This window comes from Vigna unguiculata, chromosome 10 (genome assembly GCF_004118075.2).
Source record: "Vigna unguiculata cultivar IT97K-499-35 chromosome 10, ASM411807v1, whole genome shotgun sequence".
Classification (NCBI taxonomy): Eukaryota; Viridiplantae; Streptophyta; class Magnoliopsida; order Fabales; family Fabaceae; genus Vigna; species Vigna unguiculata.
Genome location: NC_040288.1, coordinates 32,260,206 through 32,282,885, shown reverse-complemented (window position 1 = coordinate 32,282,885; position 22,680 = coordinate 32,260,206). Strand labels below are relative to the sequence as shown.

Sequence of the window (22,680 nt, the reverse complement as noted above, 5' to 3'; positions counted from 1 at the left end):
AACTCCTTCCTCTCTCTCTTCCCGCAACTGAACCTCGACGAGAGATTTCTTGGAGGCGCACAATGAGGCGAGGGTGGCGGTGGGCGTTGAGCCGCTGCAGTGGAGCGAGCAGGTGGCGAACCAGCTTTGGGTGCACGGCGGTGACGGCGCGCATGGCGGTGGAGGAGTGGGTGAAGCTCGAGTGCGGCGTGTACACGCAGGTGGTGTGGAGGAAGTCGATGGAGCTCGAGTGCGCTCAAGCGACGTGCGTGAAAGCGATTGCGAAACCTGCGACCACCTCTACCAGATCTGTGATTCTAAAACCTGCAAATCAAAAAACCAAATCTGTAATCGCTGTTGTGGACGAGAACGCCTCCATTGCGCGGCTGAGCCACCGTTGACACAATGGCTTCGGTTCACAGTACAAACGAGGTAGAAGAGTAGTTCTATGGCTTCGGTTCACACCCGAGGCCAAAAGCCATCCCTTTTGGCCTCACCCTAATATGCCTCGGTTCTGGAACCGGGGCAGAATATCAAAAACAACCGGGGCCAAAAGCCCTTCCTGCACTGGTGACACTTTTATTCTTAGGGTTTACTTTATTAAGTTACTCATGCCTTGCCTGCCTGAATTATTTTTTTCTTCACGCTCTTTGTTGCCGTCAAATGCTAGAGAAGTATTTCTCCTCTCTGATTGAGGCAAATCAACGTTGGCCTTGACGTTTTGACTTTTAGCAAGTTTGAGTTCAAAGTTGAGGTGTTGGTAGTTTGAAGTTCAAAGTCGAAGTTGATGGTGGGCTCGCAGTATGTTTTGCCTTGACGTTTAAAACTTGACGTAAAGGGGTGGCAAGACTTCTGTTTCACTCGTGAGTCGTAAGAAATGACGAAGAAAATGATTGAGACGAAGGTTAGGGACATTGTCGGTGGTGCTCGGAAGTGCCGCGAGCATAGGCGCATTACAATGATAGGTTGTGTTGTTTGGTTCTTGCGGCAACTCCTGTAGTGGTGACAAGCGTTTTCGACAACGTCTCTCGTAGTCGTGGAGCATGTGGCGGCGGAACCTGTTGCTAAATTCATGGTGACTCACATATGTGAAAGTGGAAGGAAAACCCTAATTGCCTTTGTGTGGGAGAAGAGGAGAGAGTTGGGTTTGGGCAAGTTTTTACTTTTCACGGATCACACCTAACACAAGACTCACTCACCATGCTACCACCCTCATCCTACAAAAACAATCAACCATTAATGCTTATATATACACACACCTTGGTAATTAAGATCTAAATCAAATGCACCCCAACAACGCAAAAACCCATGCCAAACAACAATAAAAAATAAAACTAAATATCCTAAAAGAATTAAAATCAACAAGATTATAAATGTTTATATACTAATTACCGATTACAATGGAGAATTTAATATTGGATATTTGTATATAGAGATCCAACTAGTGTGAGACCCCCCTTTTTCTTTCTCTTATCTGCCTAATTCACAGAACCTGCCTTTTTCCTTAACTACTCTCACTTTTCCATTTCTTCTCTATGTTTTCCACTTCCTCTCTAAAGAGGGCTTGAGCTCCTATCCACTGTTTGATCCATTCACCTCTTCTTGTTGCAACAAGCAAGCCTGAGACCAATGCAGAACCCTTCCCTCAAGTTGAACATCCTTCCCCTACGCGTAAGTCAACTTCAATTTCTTATTTCTCTTTAATTCCTGAATTCTAGAGCTTCATTCTTTTCTGAGTCGAATTAGGGTCCCATTCTCACTCTATGGGTATTCCAGTTCCTTAGGTTGTGCAGTTGTGGTACCTTTCTGTGGGGAGTTCTTCTTTGCAAGTGGTGATTGTTAGAGGTAAGGGAAGCTAACTATTTTCTTGAATTCCGTATAGAAACCATTTCAGATGATCTTGATTGCATGTTGTGTGTTGAATTGATGTCTGAACTGTGTGATTGGGTGTGTGATTGAATTATACACAATTATGGACCTTTGCATGTGGGAGCAGATTGAGATTCTGGTGTATTCACCCAAGTGAAAACACCATAAAACTCACCTCTGCCCCTGCACGAATTTTTGCCTAGGCGAGCGATTCTCGCCTGAGCGAGAGAAAGTCTCGCCTAAACAAGAAAGCTTAGCCTGAGCGAGAATTCGCCCAATTTTTAAGTTGCTCTCTATTTCGAGTCTCGCTTAGGCAAGAATGGTCCGCATAGGCGAGGAAACTCTTTCGCCTGGGCGAGATCTTCTAGCTTGAGCGAGAATCACTATAGTCGAGTGTTTATTCTCTATTTATGCGGGATGAAATTATACCTGAAATGTTAAAGCGTGGCTTTGATAATGATATGCTTGGATTGGTGTTTTTGACAAAATGTGTGGCATAAATGTATGAATTTGATTATGAGAAGGTGCGGTTGAACTAGAATTTCAAGGGAAATCCTAGAAGGGGTATGTTTGTAGTGTATGTAAGGTCATAAGGACTCATTATTGGAGGTATCCTGAAACTCCAATAATCATTCATGCTCAGATAGAGCATAATGGATTATGTCGTGAGGAGTAGCAGGAGGTTCTAGTCTTTGGACTAGAAGGGGACTTATCCTGTGAGTGGTTGGGTGATAACCCCTTGAGGCCAAACTGTGTAGAGTTTGGGAACCATCATAGGTGCACGCCACCAAGAGGTCCAATGTCACTTACATAATCCGAATAATTGAGTTTAGAGTCATCTATCTTTGATGTGTTATGGTGGTTTAAGTGATTCTGATTGAAATGAGGGAATTTATATGGTGTTTATAATTGAGCTGGATGTTTCTTTTAATCAAATTAGCTTACCCTTTTTATTGTCTCTATGTGTCTTGTGTTTGGTTCTTTTCTTGCAATGATCACTATTGTGTAAGCAGATAAAGATGTAGGTGAAGATACTCCCCTCTTGGATAGGAGTTGACAGTAGAATGGGGCTTCGATAGTAGCCCCTGTTTTATGTTTTCTTTACAGATGGACCCTTCTGTTAGCTTTTCCTAGAATAGGTTGTATACATTTTTGGTATTTCTATGGTTATTTGGATGATTGTACTAATACACTATATGGACTTATTCCTACTATCTGTTATGTTCTATCATGATATGATGTTTTATTTAGTAGTTTGAAAACTATTAAATGGGATGTTACAACTGGTGTGTACAGGAAATACTAGGGATGAAAAAAATACTCGTGCCCATGGGTATCCACGGATAAAATTCGTTGCGGATAGTTGGTACCCGCAAGTAATAGGTACCCGTGGGTAGCGAATAGCGAGTAATTTAATACTCATTCATTAACGGGTCAAGGTTGGGTATCATACTACCTATACCCGCGGGTATCCGCGACCCGCTAAGAAAATGAAATTACATTTTTATCCTTAGGTTTTACGTTATTAAGTTACTCATGCCTTGCCTGCCTGAAGGGTTTTTGTAGTAACTCTTACGGTGGTGACAAGGTTTTCGACATCGTCTCTCGCCGTCGTGGGGCATGTGGCGACTGAACCTGTTGCTAGATTGATGGTGACTCGCAAACGTGAAGGTGGAAGGGAAACCCTAATTGCCTTTGTGCGGGAGAAGAGGAGATAGTTAGGTTTGGGCAATTTTTTACTCGTTGCACCCCTCATTTTAATATTTGCACCAATTTTCATAATATGTTGGGTTGTTTAAGTTTTTTTGCACCTTTATTTATTTTTCTTATTTGTAATTTAATTTGGATCTAATAAAAAAATTATTTAAAAAATATTTACAGATATCCAACGTGTACTCACGAGTTGAAAAAAATCTGCAATTTTTTTTATGTGGGCATCCGACAGGTAACGAGACGGGTAACAGGTACATTTTTTTCATGCAGGTCGGGTAACGGGTAAGCACTATCCGCACTTGAACTGTTGTCATCCCTAGGAATTATCTATTATCTGCCTTATTTAAATAATTCAACTTGTTATTTGTTTTGTTATTTGTCAAGTATTAGTCAAAAAATATTTACGAATTTTTTTATATCTATCTATATTTGGAAATATTTTCATTTTTATCTTTTTAGTTTTAAATCAGATTATTTAAATATATATATATATATATATATATATATATATATATATATATATATATATATATATATATATATAAACATATATAAGAAAAATAATTTTTAAGTACAATTCAAATTAAATTACTCATTAAAATATTAATGTAAATAAATTTGATTCTTTTTAAATTTAAATGAATTGCACTTAAATATAAATTTTTTAAATTAATATTTTTTCTCCCTAATAATTTTATTTTGGTTGTGTGAATTTAAAAAAAAAAAACACTCAAATAAACTTTACAATTAATTAAATTGTCAAATAATTTACAAATTAACATTCAGTGATATTATGATATTCATTCCGCATCCCATCAATAAACAAGTAATTAAATACTCGTATTTATTACCTCTAAATATTTGGGGTATGATACTTTTACCAATTTCAAATAATGTGGCTTACAATAGAAAGTGTTGGTGTGTGCAAAGGTGTTGCCAACTAGAGGCGTGATGAAGGAGGCAACACAAAGAGAGGGAAAAGAAAATTTGTTACAAAAATTATTGAGGTTTGCATTGCATTGTTATGATGTGGTGTTGGTACATGGAATAAGGTGGTCACAAGTTTTGGAGAAATTAAGAATGGGAGTTGCATTTTTTATGATCACATTTTTACACATTCAATGCACGAAGAGATGAGAATTTGAAAAGAAAGAGAAAAGGGTTTATGGGTTTATTTTACAACTCAAAAAAGTACCAAAGACTCACATTATTTGTACTTTTGTTGTCAGCAATAAGTGTAGATGTACATAAACATTTTTTTCTCCTCCATAACATTTACACATGACATCACTAATAACTCTTCAAAATCGACACTTAAAAAAGTTTTTTTTTCTCTCCCATTTTGGGCCATGGATGTGAAAAATAGCATAACTAGCAAAATTATTATTATTTTTTAATTTAAATTTCCACGTAATTTTCATTAGCTGCACCTACAAAAATTATTGCAGTAAATATGAGTCTTCTTACCACTTAACTTCACTACTTCCAACCCAACCATATTCAAACACCAAAAGGTAAAATGGTATCTTAAAACTTGTGGAGGTGCATTTAGCAATTATGGGATAGAGGAAGAAAAAACCTAGTACATATTTCTTTCTTCCATGATGAGCCTCTTCGAGCCCTATCTTATGCACCAACATCATTTTCATATCTCTCAGAATATAAATCCTGAATCACTATTGCTTCCTGCACCCCTTTTTTCCGTAATAGAAGTTTGGTGATCGTCTTTCGGAAAAAAAAATTCAAAATTTGTTTTTAACGTGTTTCGGAAAATTAAATCCAGAATAATCAATAGCCATCCTTAATCATATACGTATAGGAATAGCAAAAATACTTGTATCTTCGAATATATTTGTAGATAAAATTTATGGTAGATAATTGATATCTACATATAACAGGTAATATTTATCTATTAATAATTAAAATTAAAATTAAAATTTATTTATTTTTTATTAAATTTAATTTAATTAAAATTGAAATGTAATTTATATATTGTTGTAATTTTATTTTAAAATTTTATAAAAAAATTTCTTCTTATGGAATTTTTTCGAGTATTTTTTAAGTGATATCTAATGGATAATAAATTGATTTTTTTTTATTACAGATCAAATAATAGATAGATTTTATATATATCCAACTCAACTTGTTATCATCTTGCACACAATAGGATCTGTTTCTGTTTTACAAGATCTGTAAGTTAAAAATGCCAATCCGTATCCATTAAATATATAAAATCGTCTTAGCATCAATTTACATAATAATAATTTACTTAATCCATTAAATAAATAGAAAAGGTTTAAATTTGGGTTAAATTAGATTTCAAGATGTGTTGTGAGAAATTTATGAAAATTATGAGTAAAATTCATTTAATCCACAAATTATGCAAACTACATATAAAAAAGTCAAAAAATTTACCAAAAAAACAAAAAATGAAACCAATATTCTTACGCATTATGAGTTTGGCAAGTGAATTATAAATTAAGTAGTTGCGAGTTACACGAGTGGTTTTGAAGATTTTCTTAGGTGTACCCTAATGCATGAATATGCCAAATATGAAGAAGTTAACTCCAAAAATGTCGTGAATCTTGATGTTTTTAGCACGAGTCTCATGTTTTTTTAATATTGGACATGAATAATGTAGTGTAGTTTGTTGGTTAGTTGGGGGTTAAGACGGTTGGTGTCTGTTGTTAATTTTTTTTTTTTTTGTTTCTCGATATATTTGACTCTTCAAACTTGTCAACGCTACACAGTTACCATCCTAGTCAACATTACATATATTATATTTTTAATAATATTATTAATATAAAATATTTATCTTAATTATTTATTATTAATATTAATATTAATTAATATAAAACTAAAAGATAAGAAAGGGCTTGGTCCCTATCCTCTGGGAGACTCTTTCTCTGCACGCAATCCATCTTCATACACTTCCCTAAATTCACGTCACATGCTTCACTCATCTTCTTTTATTCCACACGTTTTTCTTTCAATATCAGTAACCATTTTTTTTTCTTTTTTTATTGAGTTAATTTTTACACTATTAAATACTATTTAATTTCTATTTTTTTTAGATTTTTATTATCATTTAATTTATCCGTTACAAATATGTTTCTATACTCTTTTGTAATCTACCCGTATCGTAGCTTTGAGCTTAATCAAAATTATACTTACTCAATAGAGTTACTTGTCATAATATTTATTTACTTACAATTGCCACTTTTTAAAAAAACACGCGTTTCCTTTAACAATGCTAATAATACGTTTTATAAATAGTAAAATGTATTTGTAGGAAAATATAAGATTTGATGAAAAGAGTAAGCCGCAAAATTCAAAAGGGATAAATCCAAATTCAATACTATGACTTATCTATGTAATAAAATTTAATGCCTATTACTACATGCTTATGGTGATTTTAATAGTGTTTTATTGATTTCATTTACATTAAAGATGTTTAAAATAAAAAAAAATCATTTTTAAACCACAAAAACTAATAGAAAAAGATAAGACTCAATTAAACTAAGAAGAAACAAATAGTTGTCCTTTTTATTATGTGAATTTGTTATTGAAAATAATGTCGAGTATCATGTATAAGCAAATTTTCTTACTAGTCAAACTAAACTGAATAAAATCATTGTAGAATTTGATATTATGTATGAAAGGAAATAAATGGAACCATTTTTGCTTGCTGCATTACTAATAATTAATAATTGAAAAACATAAGTTAAATTTATAAGAAAAAAACAAGTACATATACACTAACTTCTGAAGTTATGAAGTTAGTTACAATACAAACAATTGATTTTCTAATTAAATATTATTAATTATTAATATATTTTATTCTCCATTTTTTTTTAATTTTAAAGTAGTCAAACATATATTTTATGCATTAATTCTTAAGTGCCTATTAATAGAACAATTCGAATCCAAAATTTTTCTTTAAGAAAAAACTAACATGTAAATTTTGAATTTCACATGATTTTTAATAATTAATATTGTTAGAAGAAGGAATGGACTACAAAATTAAAAATTTCCTATAACATTATTATTCAATAAAAGATTAATATAATAATCATCCAAAAATTTGACCTCTTCTTACATTTTACTTTGTACAAATTTTATATGAGATTTTTTGTAAGAAAAAAAATTGTACTTTTAACTAGTCAATAAATTAGTTTTATCTTATGAATTTTTCTTTTTCTCATCCCATAGTTTTCTGTGCTTACAAGTTCAAAGTTCAAGTGAATCTAATATAGTATTTTAGCTATTAATCTATTGTTATTTTGAAATCCTTAACTGCATAAAACCCCATCCATTTTCAACCTTTTCAGAACCCTTCTTCTATGATTCTCTCTCCATAATGGGCTCAGAAATCGAGAATTCAACAAACACCCAACAACCCCATAACCAACACAATCCTAACATCCCTTCAACAAAAAATCACGGTTACGAATCAGTTACCAACACGAACAACAAAATTGAAACGACTAACCGTTATGGCGGTGATGACGTCCCCCGTGACAGCCGAGTAACGTTAGTCCACCCGCACTCCCTCCTTCCCATGCCAGTCCCGCCGCAGAATTTCCAATCAAACCAAAACGACGTCGCTCTGTCCACCTTCTCCGTCGGAAGCTTCCTCCGCCAGCGGAGCAGCGACCTCTCCGCCGCGATCGTGAAGCGCGTCTCCTCGCTCCGCCAGTCCGTGGAAGAGGATAACGACGGCGAAGGCGACGGCGAGAAACGCGGAGTGACGGAGTTTAACCTCTCCGGCGTGAAGATTGTGGTGACGGCGAAGCCAGAGGAGGAGGAGGCGTCGTTGAGAGGACGCATCAGCTTCTTCTCTCGGTCCAATTGCCGAGACTGCACCGCGGTGCGGAGGTTCTTCAGGGAGAAAGGACTGAGGTTCGTGGAGATAAACGTGGACGTGTTCAGCGAGAGGGAGAGGGAGCTGCGCCAGAGGACGGGGACTGGTTCTGTGCCGCAGATTTTCTTCAACGAGAAGCTGATCGGAGGGCTGGTGGCGCTGAACTCGCTGCGGAACAGCGGGGAGTTCGACCGGAGAGTGGCGGAGATGCTGGGCGGGAAGGCTGCCGATGGGAACGCGCCGTGGCCGCCGGCGTACGGGTTTGACTGCGCGGAGGAGGATCGCGAGGACGAGATGGTTGGAGTGGTTAGGGTTCTGAAGCTGAGGTTGCCGATTCAGGACAGGTTGCGGAGGATGAAAATGGTTAACAACTGCTTCGAAGGAAACGACTTGGTGGAGGCGCTGATTCAGCACTTCCACTGCGCGCGTAACGAGGTGCGTTTTTCCTTCGTACACCGTATGCCTACGTATTTGTTTTTTGTATTTTTCCATTTTCCATTGCTATATTGGTATTGTCATTGTATACGCAATATTTTATGAATATTTAACAGTCACGATATCACTCTTAATTGAACATTTTATGAATGTTTTACCAACAAATATTTGGTAGATCAACACATTTAGTTTAAATCCATTTTTATAATTAATTAGACATAGTAAAATTTAAGACATAAAAAAAATCATGAAATTTGATGAAGCTCATATTTGGTTTTAATGGATTTCGATCACTATTTAATATTTTTAATAATCTTTAATTAATAGATACATTTAACCAACGAAAAATATAATAAAAAACATTTTTTTCTATTAAGTTAAACTAGAACAATAATAACATAAGTATAATTTTAATATCTTTTCAATTTTTTTATAAATTATACTTATACAATTTTAATTATAACTTTGATTCAAATAAACCGTCACGTCCGCACGAATATTCTTATGGACGTGACATTTTATTGTAATATTAATTAATATTTTTTTAATATTAGATGTTATTAGTAAGTTAATATATAAAAAAATATATATAATTATAATTTAAATTCTTGAAAAGTGGTGAAATTGAGAAAGTAAGCTATCAAATTGCAACGAGTGAGGTATGTGGAGATAAGGGGGGCATTAAATTTTTCTCTTATTAAAGAACGAGGATTTTGATTGCGTTTGGGGTAGAAGCTTTTGGATATGGCAAAGAAGCATAAGCTGTAATAATGACACACATGGGGAGTACGATCATAACAATGCTCGTGTTTTGGAAGGTTATGATTTGGTTTTCAAAATGATGAGGCCTAACTAAGTATAGATGTATAATATTTTATTAAGACAGTAGTAGGTTCAAAACGGCTCTAGAACGAATGTTTATTCCAAATAGAAGAGGGGATGGGTAGGTTTTAGAAGTAGTCCATTGATATAGATATAAAGTTAACTGATAATTTTTTTTCTTTAATTTGATTGTTAAATGTTTATTCATTTTATTTTATAATCTCAAACATTTCTTTCTCTTTTCAAATTTGAAGTGGTCAAATTTAAAGATTGCTACTAAAATTGGTAATATGGTATGTAATATGCTATTGTTAACGGGCCCCCTAGATAGGGTAGTGAGTGACAAGGTATAAGTTTGGAATTTGATGAGCTTAAACAATTTGTAAAGTCAAACCTAGTTACACAACAGGGGTCCCATGACTAAATGGGAAATTGTGTTGGCTGCCTAGTGGAACAGTCAAACAAACTCACATTACATGTTTTGAAAATTTCAATCCCATCTTCATTTTTTTTTTCTTTTTTTTCGCTGCTAGTTTGTGGTTTGTCACGGGATGTTTTATGGTTAAATTAAATATTAATCAGTGTCATTTGTAAATAAAACGAAATATTCATTTTTAGTTTCATACAAACTCGTGCTTGGCTCGTTCGGCACGGCATCTTGATAACCAGCCACTTGGGCTGCGTCAATGGCTAAAATTCTCATGGATTTTTCTCCATTATAAATAAACAAATAATATTCAACGGCTTTTAATTCATTTGGAGTAGTGCATCTAAACTAATGATAACACCGGGTGGTAGTGGGAAAATTAGGCTATCATCTACTTGAAAGGCAAGTACGTGCGCAACATTTAAAAAAATTCAACCACAATTAAGAGATATTATGGCTGTTTTTATTGTTGTGTTTTTTTTAAAAAAAAATATTCGTGGTGAAGGATTCGCAGGCCACTGTGGTTTGTCAATTCTAGTGTTACTCTCGGAATATGATATGATATTTTTTGTCCCACTTTCAAATAGTTCTCCCAACTTCTGTTTCGGTAACTCTTGATCTGCCGTCTTACAAATATTGATTATAAATTTTCAATAAAATATATTTGTAAAGATATTAGAACATCTAAATAAGGGACAAGTGGTGTTAATTGGCATCTGTGTAAGGTACTTTTTAAATTTTGTGATTCTTAGAAATGTAAGAAATAGTTTATCATGAAATCTTTTAGAAATTATTCAAACCGCTGTAAATACAGGCTGTCCTAGTGAAGAAAATAGCTGCTTCAAGTAATTGAGGGAAGCCATGTACCTATGCAAAAAATATGTTTGAGATAGTCTTTTAAAAGTTTTATTGAACAAAAAAAAAATGTTATTAATTATTCCTTGTAGCTAAAGAGCTCAGGTTTGTAGGGGATGAAAAGGTTTTTTAAATTTTTTCAATATAACGAATATTTGTTAAGGTGTTTTCACGAACATAGACAAAAAATGTCAAACTATCTTAAATTCTTTTATTTTCATTGTGTTCTCTGTGATGTACTTTTTTGTATTGTAATTTTATCCCCATTGTGTATGGTTTATCTCCCAACACCCTGAATCTAAAATGTTTGTATTCCAAAAAAAAAAAATTTAGGCTGTTGAAATCGGACAACAATTATCCAAGAAGCACTTCATCCACCATGTTTTCGGGTAAGAAAAGAGCTTTTGAGCCTAATAAACCTGGACTCATTTTAAAATGAATCATAATCTTTTGATAATTTTCTTACTGGCACCGGTAACTTTATTCTGCAGGGAAAAAGATTTTGAGGAGGGAAATCACTTATATCGTTTCCTTGAGCATGAAGCTTTTATCCCCAGATGTTTTAATTTTCGTGGTACCACAAATGATAGCGAACCAAAGACAGCATCTTCAGTATGCAGTAGGCTCGCCAAGATTATGTGTGCCATTCTTGAGTCTTATGCTTCTGATGACAGGCAACATGTTGATTATGAGGCCATTAGCAAAAGCGAAGAATTTCGTAGGTATGGTGACACTTTATGCAGAGTTCTTATCTTTTATTGTTTAGTTATTGCATATGGTGAATGCAAGTGTTCTGCAAATATATTAATCGTTTATAATTTTGTGATTTCCTCGACTGTGAAGTCTTCGTTTTGCGGTGGTCCCATCTCTTGTTTGTCAAGTTTTTTTTCTTTTCCTTCTAACTGCAGGTATGTAAATATGACTCAGGATCTGCAGCGACTTAATCTCTTGGAACTATCAGAAAACGAGAAACTCGCATTCTTCTTAAATTTATACAATGCTATGGTCATCCACGCTGTTATTAGCGTAGGGTGTCCAGAAGGTGTAATTGATAGGAGATCCTTCTTCAGTGATTTCCAGTATGTGGTTGGAGGGTATCCTTACTCTCTCAACAGTATAAAAAATGGTATCCTCAGATGCAATCGAAGGTCACCGTATTCCTTAGTAAAGCCCTTTAGCACAGGAGACAAACGATTAGAGGTAAAATAACTTCTTTTTTCTTTTTCAGTTATGCATTATGCTTATGACAGCATTTTAAAAACATGTATGTTTTATTTTTCAGGAAGTTTCTTACACTGAAATGCGATATTAACTTTTCTGTATTAGCTTTTCTTTCGTCCTTGTATCCTAACATCAAATTTATATACCCTACGTTAACAATTACTTCCTGCCATTTATAGTTACTATGATTGGATATGAATATGGATGTAGTTAACCAGTTCCTGACAAATTGCAGGTTGCTCTGGTGAAGTTGAATCCATTATTGCATTTTGGACTCTGTAATGGTACAAAATCCAGCCCAAAAGTTAGATTCTTCTCACCGCATAGAGTTGTAGACGAGTTAAGAGGTGCTGTAAGAGAGTTCTTTGAGAATGATGGAATTGAAGTGGACCTGGAGAAGAGAACTGTTTATCTAACTCGGATTTTCAAATGGTAATTAAGCAGTAGTTCTGACTTCATTAAATTTTTCTAGCTCCCTTCTTATGAATCTCTTACACTTTGGCAGGTTCAGTGGAGATTTTGGACCAGAGAAAGAAATATTGAAGTGGATACTTAATTACTTGGATCCAAATAAGGCTGGTCTTGTGACACATCTCTTGGGAGATAGTGGACCAGTCCATATCTCTTACCAGAATTTTGATTGGTCAATAAATTCTTGAGTAGTGTGCCATTTAATTTCTGCCACTGAATATAGGGTATGCTTAATAGACGTATACCATATTCTGGTATCTTAGGAGACAAGTAGAGAGAATTTAAGTGATAATATGATCCCTAAACAGATAATTGTAGATTTCAAATCAATTTTGCGTGCTGATCAGTTATATATGGAAACTCTAGATCGTACATAATTTGAATTGAGATTTTTCCTCAGAAAAAAAGAAGGAAAAGTTGTGAGTATTGATATATACAAACTCTTAAGTAGGAACAGATTCTACACAGAATTAGCTGATAGAATGTGGTCCCATAGTTGTTTCTTGGGCTGGTATTAAATATCATACCCTTGTAAATATTATTGAGCTTGTGTGGTGTCATGAAGGTTGTGATCTGTTAATGTTAATTATGTTACAAAATTTTTTACATGACCTGTTTTTGTATTGAGGTGCATGTCATTCTCACAGAAAGTGAGAATGCAAAAGAAGAGATGGATGTGAGAAGACGGAACCGTTATTCATAGAAAATAGTACACTTTTTAAATTATGAAATATGACATTGTTCCGGTTGAAGTTGGAAAGATGATAAAAGCTAGAAACACTCAATATATATCTTTCTTCACTCTCTATAATAAGAGTAATGGATAGTGTGTACTCACCCAAACCTAATATCTAAATTTAAATATTATTAATCTCTTCATTCATCTAAAGATCGAGACTTGTCAATCTGAACGATTAGACATCACAGTATAATAAGTAAAATTATTTTAAATTAACATATTTGCAAAATCTAAAACATACCAGCGAATTCAAATTCCCAAAGGATGAGCCGTTATACACTAAAAAAAATCAATATTATTTACATACAAATTTTAATCTATAAATAAATTAAATTTTACATATAGATTTTATATACATATTTTCTTTTGTTGGTAAAATTTCTTTACAAACAGATTTTTTCTGTATGTAATAATAAATTAATTCCTTTTTTTCTTGTATGTAAAATCTATATATAAATAAAGGTTTATCTTTCATACAGAATTTACATACAGATTTTAAAAAACAAAATAGGATTTTGAAAAAATAGAATGTGTTTTATCATCTTTGTTCATCATCTTCCAACATTCTTCGAAAAGTCTTGAACCATATGTTGTCTCGTTCCTGCTCATCTTGTGTCCTGCTCGTCAAGTTAAAACAACATCCAGTATAAAGTAGACAAATCAATGTGGAAGCGAGTGTTAGTTGTTGGGTATTGGGCTCCCTTCCTATGTGGAGAAAAGACCCAAAATTTGAGAAGTCCATGTCTCACCTAACTTAGTGGAGAGGGGGCTATAAAATAAATAGAGAGGCAGAACAATAGAGTTAGAACACACTGAAAGCCCTAACACATAGAGGGAGAGGTAGAGGAAAAATTCTGTTCACGTTTTTCATAGAGTTGTCGCCGTAAATTCGGCACTGCGGGTTCGTTCACCGTTAGATCACGCTGAAATTTTTACAGCAGGTTCGGGACTCATTGCTCTTCATTCTAATTGGTTGGATCGTTGATACGAGGTCTGAGTTGGGAGATATTAATTTCGCACTGTAGCAGTGATTTTTAGAGGTTTTCCTCTCTTGTTCTTCTCTATTTGAAAGCTTTGTTGCTTTGTTATTTGGTTGGGTGTTGGCACTAATTTGTGCTATTGATTGAGACTCTTTTGTACTCTTGTTGATCATAGTGAAGCTATTTCTTTGGTCTGGACGACTCGTGGTTTTTACCCTTGATTTGAGGGGTTTTCCACGTTAAAAATATTGGTGCCTTTATTTGTGCTTTTGGTGATTTATTATTGCTGCTCTTTGATTATTGCTCCTCATAGATTCTTGCAAATTATATCCGCTGCATTCTCTGGTATATTGTTTGTTGTTGTTTTCCCCATCATTAGTAGGTGTCGTGGGTGCCCTTCGGTAGCTGTTTTCATTAGAAGGTGGCGGCATCTCCCTTGCCATGAAGTCAATACTTCTATGCTCCCTCAAGGATCACTATCAAGAAATCGATAGTTCGCCCTTCCCTCAAAGATCACTACCAAGAGCCCCTTGTATGTTCTTTCTCACTCTCTTTGTCTCTTAGGGTTTTACTCTAGGTTTAGACATTGTCTCACGTATACGTGCATCGTAGAAAGTGAGTTCTCCATCACAGTTCACCATCGTGAAGGGGGCTCTGAATTTACAAGGTTCGATTCTGAAACGTGATTACGACGAGGAAGAGGTAAGCGTTTATGTCATGCGGTTGTCAACCCGTGAGGATGAAGATTCTACCATGGACCAACTCTTCATCCATGTCGACGTCTCCAGCGGAAGGAATCATTGATTTTCCTCTAGGGTTTGTACGAGGATGCTTTGGGGATTCACTCTGCTTCCATGATGCCTAAGCTCCAAGACTCTAGGTTACATCCTTATCCCTTCATAATACAACGACCCTATTTTTGCATTAGTAGTTGTCTCTCCATTTTTCTTTCTTCTTTTCAATTTTGTTTGGGGTTTATGTTTGTGTAGGTTTGGAGATTAAGAGTTATTGTCATTGCAACCTCTAGAGTATATAAACGTAAAACTCACAATTGCTAGTGTTATATGATGGTATGGCTTAAGGGGAGAGGTAGCTTTTGAAATTAATAGCTACATTATAGTAGGTATTGCATAATTTTCTTAATTAATCCTTAAGCTTATCTGTTTGGTAATTGTGGGTACAAGATGGAAAAATTAGATTGGAAAACTAACAACACACTGGCCAAATCCACTGGGACGTTTATATCAATCACTAGAGCCTTGATTATTTCGTATGTTATAAACAAGTGTGTATTCTGGGTGAATTACTTATGGGTTATTTCATATGTAACTTACATATGGATTATTTCATATGTAATTCACCAAGAATTACATACAGAATAATTCGTATGTAATTTTTTTTACAGATTTCATTATCTATGAAAAATTCCATATGTAACATTCTATATGGATTTTTTTTTCATATGTTAGGATTCAGACGCCTGTTTTACATATGAATTTTTTTCGTATATAATTTGTAGATAATATTCAATTACATATGGATTTTATTCAATACATACAAATTTTGTCCTAGAAAAAATTAATTATTTTTGTAGTGATACTTACAAAAATAATACAATCTATCTAATTATTGTAATGTTATAACTTTGGGTAATGAAATTGATGAGATCTAACTGGTTAAATCATTTAAATTTCAATACATTTTAATTAATTTGCATTAACAAGAGAGGTTGATTATCAGTGAAATATTTTATATCATGTGTTTCTCCCCAAAATTTCACAATGTTTGCATAGTTTATTACTAGTTTTTTAACCCATGTGAATGCACAAATAACTTAGACTATAACATTTTGTTAGTACTTGGTAAGCATCATCCGTAAACATGCAATACTATATCTCAAAACAAAAAATCATATAGTTATCATTGATACTATATATCCAAAATAGAGTACACATAAGTGGTTTCAAATATCAATGTTGGAGTAAGTTAAAGTAGATCTTAAGAATGTTGCATTACCTCAAGTTTATATTGATATAAGAAGTCTTTTATTCATAATGAGGTCTTTTATCGACATCTTTCATTTGCAATTAACCACTAAAGAACTTATAACGTAACTTTGATATACATATCTTATAATTGAAATAAAACTTAAAATTAGAAGGTGTATACCTTAAATCTAATGCAAAATGTTGTACATGTTTGTTTTTAAAGAGTTTGGAAGATTTCTTTATACTCAATACTTTTAATGTTGGTACTAACATCTCCATCTTTGTCTAGAATTAGGATTTTCAATAATTTTTTTGTTATGACTCTAGAAACAACAACATACGGTTGGTCATGTTATACTGGATGTGACATATAAAGTTTAATTCTCATAAAATATTGTCCTTGACTATCGTTGATTGTCATTGCAAAAAAAAAAACAGTGATATTGAAAATTGTCTTCTTTAAAATTTAAAAGAAAATCTAGAATCATAAGATATTAAATTCATTCTTGGTATAAATATCTTTTGACTAATGCTTTTTCTTATGATCAGAGTAGCATAAATCACATTTTTGCTTAACTTATTAACTTGCAACCTTACGTGATTACAAAGACCTTTTTCTTGATCAATGTTTCTTAAAAGAATAGTTGGCACACCTGGTTTCAACTTCAACCGATGATTTTATATGTTTGAACATTTTATTTCTGTTTTAGCCAAAAGGTTCATAGTCCAATCACGTAAAGCACTCAGAGTGTCTTGTCCTTCTCCTTCCTTGATATTTTTCCTTTATGCCTATCTTTCCGACCCCTTGGATTCTCTTTCTGTTCAATGCTCATCAAAATTCTCTATTTAATTCACGTTTCTTGCCATATCTTGGACAGTTACATGCATTAGTACATTAAAGTCCTCATTTATTACCTTGTACTCTTGTCTTAGCAATCCCACTAGTATTTATTTAACAACTAGATCGACCTTGGGTCTAGCAACTAGATCGGCCTTTTGACAATTAAAGACTAGATCAACCTTTTGGTAGTTAAAGATCAGATCGACCTTTAAGCAGTTAAAGACCAAATCAGCCTTTAACACTATAATTTCATTCAATAATTCTTATGTAAACCACTCAACTTGATTTTTTTTTTGTCATCATCTAATCAGCAAGGTGCGTTTAAACATGAGTATGTAATTTACTAATCAGTCATTCGCAAAATAAATCTTGATTTGAACAATTCTTCGTCAAAACATAAAGTACACGACGACAAGAACAACAAACCAAAATAAATCAATATAAATGTGGTTTTATAAACAATAATAAAATTAGCAACCAAGTTTTGCAGAAAATTTGGAGAGGGTAATAAAATTTGTTTTGAAATATTATTTTAGAAATCCTATTTTGAAAATTATGTTCTAAAAATATCGGAAAACTTGTTCACATATTCAAAAATCACTTTTATAAAGGACAAAATAATCATTTTAAAAATCATGGGAGTGAAGTTAGAAATGATTGAGATGCTGAAAAAAAGAAGTATATAAATGCGAGGCCCAAACCCAAAGAGAGAAGGATAGTGAATGCTTGAGTGTCTTTGAATCATACTGCATTTTTCATTTGGATTTGCATTGCAGCATAAGCCCTCTGAAACAGACATTGAGCAAAAGAAGAAGAAGAGTAACAGAAGAACAGGGAAAGAGAGATGAGCGACGGAGGAAAACGACAAGGTGGAAGAGCGTTGCCTCCGCCGCCACGTGGCCCTCCTCCTCCTCCTCCCTCTCGCCCTCGCCTCGAACCTGTCGATCGCGAAAAGGTACTCTTTTTTCATCCTTTCCTTTTCTTCTTTCTTCTTCTTCTCTCTTTCTCTCTCCCTCTCTCTCTCTCTCACTCACTTTCTTTCGTTAATTCAACCTTCAGACATGTCCCTTGCTGCTGCGAGTGTTCACCAAGATCGGAGGTCACCACTTGATGGAAGACTTCGCCGTTAGAGGCAAAGAGCCCAAGGACGAAGTCCAGATTTACACCTGGAAGGACGCTACTCTCCGTGAACTCACCGATCTTGTAATTGCAATTTCCATTCTCATTCAAACCCTTTCTCTGTTCTCTCTCTAATTTTTGCCCCTTTCTGCTTCTGCTTCACTCACTCTATTTTCTCCGCAGGTTAAAGAAGTGGCCCCCGCTGCGAGAAGAAGAAATGCCAAGCTCTCATTCGCCTTCGTGTTTCCTGATAAAAACGGCCGGTTCAAAGTTCAAGAGGTAATTCAATATTCTCTATCTGCTTAGGGTTTATTCATATTGCTCTTTTGTTCTATTTCTTTTTTTTCCATGCATGTACTATTATTTTGCCCCTAAGTTTGAGGATAATGTGTGTGAGTTTGATTGTGAAGTAACTACATAATGCACAAATGAGCGTTTGTTGATGAGTTTGGACAGTGTAGGCATAAAACCTTGTCAGGTTTTAAACTGCATTCACTTTTATACTGTGGAAAATTGCTGGTAAATGCTGTCACAGTTGTGGAGGCCCCAGAGAACCGGATATTGTGGTTGTAGAGTGTAGACTTTTCTTAAAACAAAATTGTAAAACTTGAATTACTGATGCGTGTTAATGCAGATCCAAATATGTCATAAAGTTGGTTTCTGAGCTTTATAACTCCTTCAGTGGAATAGAGTATAGAGCAAATGTGTTGTCTATACTTAATATATCATTTTAACACAAGCAAGTTGTAATATATGTGTTCATGATTGAACACTTGAGGATGGGCTGAGACAGCAGGAAAAAGGGTGTAGTGGAGACGACCGTGTTGGTGTAAGGTCCAAAGTCTGGAAGGTTTATTCTAGAAGAACGAAAGTGGATCTAGGGAATAATAATTAGTTAGGAGGGTTGTGATGTGGCAAGGGATTTGGAATTAGTGAGAATTCAGGTATTTGAAGGGGGAGCAAAGAGAATGTAGGGGGGGAGTTTGTTACGGAATAGGTTGAGGAGAGTTATCTCTCTTGAGGAGTCATAGACTCTGAAAAATATAACATATAGTGTAGAACATTTCTTGCTCACTTCACAGATATTCAATAGTACAGTTTTTATACATTATCATATCCCATTCTGTTTGGGACTGACATCTATCAGTTCATCAATTGTCTTAGGGTTTTTTTAAGCTTAGTGAAAGTGAACAAAAACCCTTATCAAATAATTGAGTTTGTGAAATTCATTATTGCTTGTTTGTGTGCTTTCATAGGCACTGTAGGGATCCCATTGTGGTTCAGTTCAGGCAACCCATGCATTGCTTTTTCACATGTGAAAAAAAATCTTCGAAAGTCCAGTCATCCAACTTTAAAACTATGAATACTAAAGGGATGAAATAAAATAGATCCCATTGTGGTCAGTTCAGGCAACCCGTGCGTGAAAAAAAATCTTTGAAAGTTCAGTCATCCAACTTGATAACTATGAATGCTAAAGGGATGGAATAAAATAGTTAGGATTAGAATGTTTAGAGAATGAATATACAAAATAGTAAATATTTCTGTTTTTACTGTATTTTTATGCCTTTATTTTGTAAGTCATCCTCTTTTGAACACCTCTCACCTCAGAGCTTGAGCCCCTCTAATGGTGCATTTTTTGTTTTTCCTTTGGTCAGTACAATCCTAACAACTGTTATAAGTGTTTAATGCAAAGAGATTGTCATATTTTCTTGTAGCCTGTTTAGTCCTTCCCTTTTCATAGGTATGTTTGGACAATGGAATAATAGTTATGTGGGGTTGGCCTGGTTTTGGGAAAATGTGATCCCAATTGGTAAATGGGATTGTGATTTATCTATTGGGGAACCCCTGCCAAAAGTTAGCTATTAAGGGGGCAGAACCAATCACTTATATTCTCCACCAAGTGTAACACCCTACTTTATAGAAAAGTCTCCAACGTTACTACTACTTGCACCTTCATCTTAAAAGAGACTAAATGATTATCAATTAAAAGAGACTAAATGATTAGTTTCCCTTACCTTAAGGAAGATCGTTGGCATTGTTTTTCTCCTGCACAAATAAAAACGTATAATTGCTCTATGCAGAAGCTTGATCAACAATCAGAGCACGATTTCATAATCACCATTAGATAGAGATCCATCTAGAAGGTAGAAAAACTTCATGCATCCGAAAGAAACCCGCATTCAAGGGAGAAAACAGATTGTTTGAATGAAAAAGGGAAAAAAATTGAACTTACTCAAAAGACAAAATTGATCGGTCTTGAATGTTCCTTAGCTCCTGAATGTCACCGTGGTGCAATTTGATTTTGAAAAGGATGAGAAATTAGAGGTAAAATTTGAGAGAGAAAGAAGAGGTGGGATGGCTATGGAGGCATGGGAGAGAATCGGAGAACAAATGAAGAGAAGAAAAGAAAAGAAAAAAATGCCTAGGGGGTCCGTCCACGCTTGGGCTTTACAATTCTTCACAACAACAAGAATTTTTGTCTTCGAAAATGGGCTTAACAAGAAATGACGAAGATATAATTCTCTTATCATCTTCTCAAACATCATTACCAAGCATGGGATCTTGCATCTAGTGATTTCACTTAAGAGATCAAGAAGATGATAAGAGAATGATATCTTAGTCATTTCTTGGTGAGCCAATTTTCGAGGACGAAAATTCCTGTTGGAAAGAATTGTAAACCTCTTGTGTGGCCGCCCCTGGGCAGTCCTTTCTTTCTCTTCTTATATGTTATCCAATTCTCTCTCATGCCTTCATAACCTTGCCACCTCTTCTTTGTCTATGAAATTTCACCCCAATTTCTCCTCTTTCTTAGAATGAAATTGCACCACAGTGAAATTGAGGGGCTAAGGAACAATTAGGACCGATCAATTTGTTCTTTTGAGTAAGTTCAATTTCTGCCCCTTTTTTCTCAAGCAATTTGTTTTCTTCCTTGCATGTGCGTTTCTTTTGGTTTCATATAGTTTTTCTACCTTCTAAATGGATTTCTATCTATTACTGGTCATAAAATCGTGCGTTGATCAGGCTTTTGTTTGTGTAACTAGACCAATTATACATTTTGAAGTTGTGTAAGAGAAACACAGTGCTTGGAATCTTCTTAAGGTAAGGGAAACTAATAATTTAGTCTCTTTTAATTGAAAAAAAAATGGAAACCTAAGATGTAGGTAGTACAAAAGAACAAGTCTTGAGTGGGTGGGGACCTAGTGATTTCTAGTGTTGGAGACTTTTCTATAATGGTATACTGTATATTTTGTTGTCCTCCTAGATTATATTTTATAGAATGTTTAAGCTTTTTGTAATAAGATAATGGAGGATTGTAAATATACTCTATAATTATGTAATTGATTATGCTTTATATCAATTTGGTAATATCTCATTTAGCAGGCAAATTAAGCTAAAGTGGGGTGTTACGATTTTATATCAAGAGCAGTTCGAACCTTGGGCGACTTAGGCTCAATCCCAAATGTTAGACAAGCACTTGTAGTTTTAAATGAATGTCGTTATTACTCTTGTTATTACTTTACGACCATGGTATCGGTACAGATTATTGACCTAAACTGTTGAGGACCTTTTGGGTATTTCTCTTTGGATAAGAACTAAATATGTTGGAAGAGGATTACCCTCCTTGTATGTGCTTAGGGTTCACATCAATGTTACTTGTTACTTTCGGCAATGATTAATTAGTACCATTGTCATGGTCAGCAAAAAAAGATGTTTACTGTTGCTATTATGAGTTGGAGCTTTCGTGTTGAATCATTCTCATATTTTGTATTCTCTACTTGATCGCGTTTCATGAAGGTGGGTAAGACATTATCTTATGGAAATGGAAGATTGGATGATGGCAAGGCTTTAGCTGAACTAGGTTTTGAGGTACAAATAAATAAATTCTTCTTATGTTTATGCTTGATCATCACAAACTATATTGCTAACTTAGTTCGAAATGTGCAGATCGGTGACTACTTGGATGTGGCTATTCTGTAGGTTATTGTGGATACTGGATAGCATCTCGCCATTGTTACGCGTTTTGGGCTGCTTATGTTTGCAGGCCTCGAAACACTAGGCTTATTTTAGAGTTGAAAAGTCTGTACTATGGAAATATTTAGCTGTTAAATGTTACATGAAACTCATATAAGTCCAGTTTCTTTGGTTGCAAAAAATGATAGATTGACGATTTCTAATGCCTATTATCACAGTCCTTTCTTTCCCCAATCTTTTGTCTCCCAAGATAAAAGGAATGGATTTAGATAGATAGAATACCAAATTAGTGAGTGAAAATCGTTGGATTTCGTGATTCAATGGCAACAAATGTTAAAGATGCAGGAAGTGTTGTGGCATTTTTACTTTATCTAGCAGCATTACC

The 22,680-nt window shown here is 34.5% G+C and overlaps 2 protein-coding genes and 1 pseudogene across 2 annotated transcripts; all 3 read left to right on the top strand.

The window, feature by feature from the left end:
• The first annotated feature begins 7,838 nt into the window (after positions 1-7,838).
• On the top strand, positions 7,839-13,267 carry LOC114167464. The gene is made up of 6 exons (XM_028052557.1): positions 7,839-8,860; positions 11,298-11,353; positions 11,456-11,686; positions 11,873-12,164; positions 12,421-12,617; positions 12,691-13,267. The coding sequence occupies exons 1-6, from the start codon at positions 7,922-7,924 to the stop codon at positions 12,842-12,844; spliced, it is 1,869 nt and encodes a 622-aa protein (XP_027908358.1). The 5' UTR covers positions 7,839-7,921; the 3' UTR covers positions 12,845-13,267.
• A 1,474-nt stretch (positions 13,268-14,741) lies between these two features.
• LOC114165551 lies at positions 14,742-15,377 on the top strand (annotated as a pseudogene).
• Positions 15,378-17,920: 2,543 nt separating this feature from the next.
• Positions 17,921-22,529, top strand: LOC114165731 (histone deacetylase complex subunit SAP18). The gene is made up of 5 exons (XM_028050307.1): positions 17,921-18,159; positions 18,264-18,407; positions 18,507-18,602; positions 22,119-22,190; positions 22,269-22,529. Exons 1-5 carry the CDS (start codon positions 18,049-18,051, stop codon positions 22,299-22,301), a joined length of 456 nt encoding a protein of 151 aa, XP_027906108.1. The 5' UTR covers positions 17,921-18,048; the 3' UTR covers positions 22,302-22,529.
• Positions 22,530-22,680: the final 151 nt, after the last annotated feature.

Coding starts and splice junctions, on each gene's coding strand:
- LOC114167464 (XM_028052557.1), top strand. CDS start 7,922: ATGGGCTCAGAAATCGAGAATTCAACAAACACCCAACAACCCCATAAC. Junction 11,354..11,455: donor TTCATCCACCATGTTTTCGG/GTAAGAAAAGAG, acceptor TTTATTCTGCAG/GGAAAAAGATTTTGAGGAGG. Junction 11,687..11,872: donor AAAAGCGAAGAATTTCGTAG/GTATGGTGACAC, acceptor TTCTAACTGCAG/GTATGTAAATATGACTCAGG.
- LOC114165731 (XM_028050307.1), top strand. CDS start 18,049: ATGAGCGACGGAGGAAAACGACAAGGTGGAAGAGCGTTGCCTCCGCCG. Junction 18,603..22,118: donor GCCGGTTCAAAGTTCAAGAG/GTAATTCAATAT, acceptor CGTTTCATGAAG/GTGGGTAAGACATTATCTTA. Junction 22,191..22,268: donor TAGCTGAACTAGGTTTTGAG/GTACAAATAAAT, acceptor CGAAATGTGCAG/ATCGGTGACTACTTGGATGT.